General features: G+C 34.9%; 1 protein-coding gene across 1 annotated transcript; it reads left to right on the top strand.

The window, feature by feature from the left end:
* The first annotated feature begins 726 nt into the window (after window positions 1–726).
* On the top strand, window positions 727–1,636 carry CML41 (calmodulin-like 41). Its single transcript, XM_011001639.1, has one exon. It carries the CDS (start codon window positions 859–861, stop codon window positions 1,423–1,425), a length of 567 nt encoding a protein of 188 aa, XP_010999941.1. The 5' UTR covers window positions 727–858; the 3' UTR covers window positions 1,426–1,636.
* Window positions 1,637–1,857: the final 221 nt, after the last annotated feature.

Genomic DNA, 1,857 nt, shown 5'->3' with positions numbered 1-1,857 from the left:
GCACTGACAAAGCCTTTACCGGCTACACGTTTCATGTTCTTACTAGACAAGTTGAATGTCCATCTCCTCCTAGTCCACTTGCGGGGGCATATTAGATCAGCAATAAAAAATCATGAAGATAAGGATATACCAAAATCTGATGAAAATAATATATTTACATTTAAAACTCAACAAGAAGATTTCAACTCAAAATAAAAGAATAAAGATAAGATTACCTAGCTTCATTTTAAATTATTTTCAGTCGTAATCATAATATGTTTCTATCTACTACATCATAATATTATGTAAATGCTACTCTATAAATATATCTTAAGTTCTCACATTTAAAGTGAAAAAAAACTAGTTTTTCAAAACTCTTCAAGTGAGATCCTAAAATAAGATGTTAAGTAATTTTTTTTTTCTATCCTACGTAATTAATTATGCATGTAATATTCGATCTCAAAATATGGAGGATCTGATGAGATCAAATCTGGTTATTTTTAGGAGGATTTTGTTTACTTTGTAAAAAGAAAGCAAGAAGGAAAAGAGAATATGGAAATATACTCACCATGGTTTGGTAAGTGTTTAACACTCTATATAGAGCGTGCAAGTTACAAAAATATATACAAGTACAGTGATCAATCAATTTTGGGACCCCTTTAGGAAGTTGCCGTGAAATTTCCTTCCCCAGAAATATCATACATTGCCCATTTATCTTTTGTGCTCTGCAATTTCGTTGCAATTTCCCTCTTCTGAAAGCCATTTAGTCAAAATAAATGTGCTGTTTGATTTCTCCTATCTATATAAACCCTTGCGTGCCAGTAGACGTCCTGTAGGTGCTTTGTAAATATATATATATTTTTCATTTTCACTTCTCTTATGGCAACTGATAGAGTTTCAAAATCATCTAAGTGGTTCTCTAACAAGGGTCTGAGGTTAAGTCTCCATCGTCGTAGATCAAAGTCTAGTTCAACATTAAGCTCTCCTAACTCCCTCATGTCCCCATATACACCAAAAAAGGATAGAGCTAGAGAAGATGAGCTAAAAGAAGTTTTTCGTCATTTCGATAGTGATGGTGATGGAAGGATCTCAGCCCTAGAGCTTAGGGCATACTTTAGATCCATAGGGGAGTACATGTCACATGAAGAGGCACAATCAGCGATCAACGATCTTGATGCAGACCAGGACAACATGTTGGACTTCCAAGACTTTTTGAGGCTAATGCAGAGGGAGGCTAACGATTGTGATGATGATCTCAAAATGGCCTTTGAGATGTTTGAAATGGAGAAGGGATCGGGGTACATAACACCAAAGGGCTTGCAAAGGATGCTGCATCGACTAGGAGATGCAAAGTCTTATGATGACTGCGTGGCCATGATCCAAGTTTTTGATATTGATGGTAATGGAGTTCTTGATTTTCATGAGTTTAATCAAATGATGGCTTGATTTGAAATCTGAATTTGTAAATAATGTCAACAAAAATAAAATAAAATTCAATTACTAGATCTTCATGAATCTTCTCTCTTTTTCCTCGTAATTTGGGAATCCCTTGCTGGCGTGTGTCAAAAGAAGAGTGGCCTAGCAACCTTATAGTTATGCCTGTCGCGCAAAGCAGAACCGATCGTGGAAATAAAGGATAACGTATGCTTGATTATAACCATTTATTTTTTACCATTATCTTATCCAATGTCTTTTTGTTAAGGGATCATTTTCTTATTCTCAAGCTCGTTGATAAATCCATTATGTCTTGAACTTGAAAAATACAGTGGACATTAGAGTTCGAAAATGAATTTCCGACTTCATATTTTTCTTGTCGTTCCAGCTTAATATTTCGAGTGTATTATTACTACAAGAAGCAAATTACCAAGCACAAACCCC

The sequence above is a fragment of the Populus euphratica genome, unplaced genomic scaffold (genome assembly GCF_000495115.2).
Source record: "Populus euphratica unplaced genomic scaffold, PopEup_1.0 scaffold165.1, whole genome shotgun sequence".
NCBI lineage: Eukaryota > Viridiplantae > Streptophyta > Magnoliopsida > Malpighiales > Salicaceae > Populus > Populus euphratica.
The sequence above is the reverse complement of the archived record's forward strand: the minus strand, read 5'-3'. Positions and strand labels throughout refer to the sequence as shown.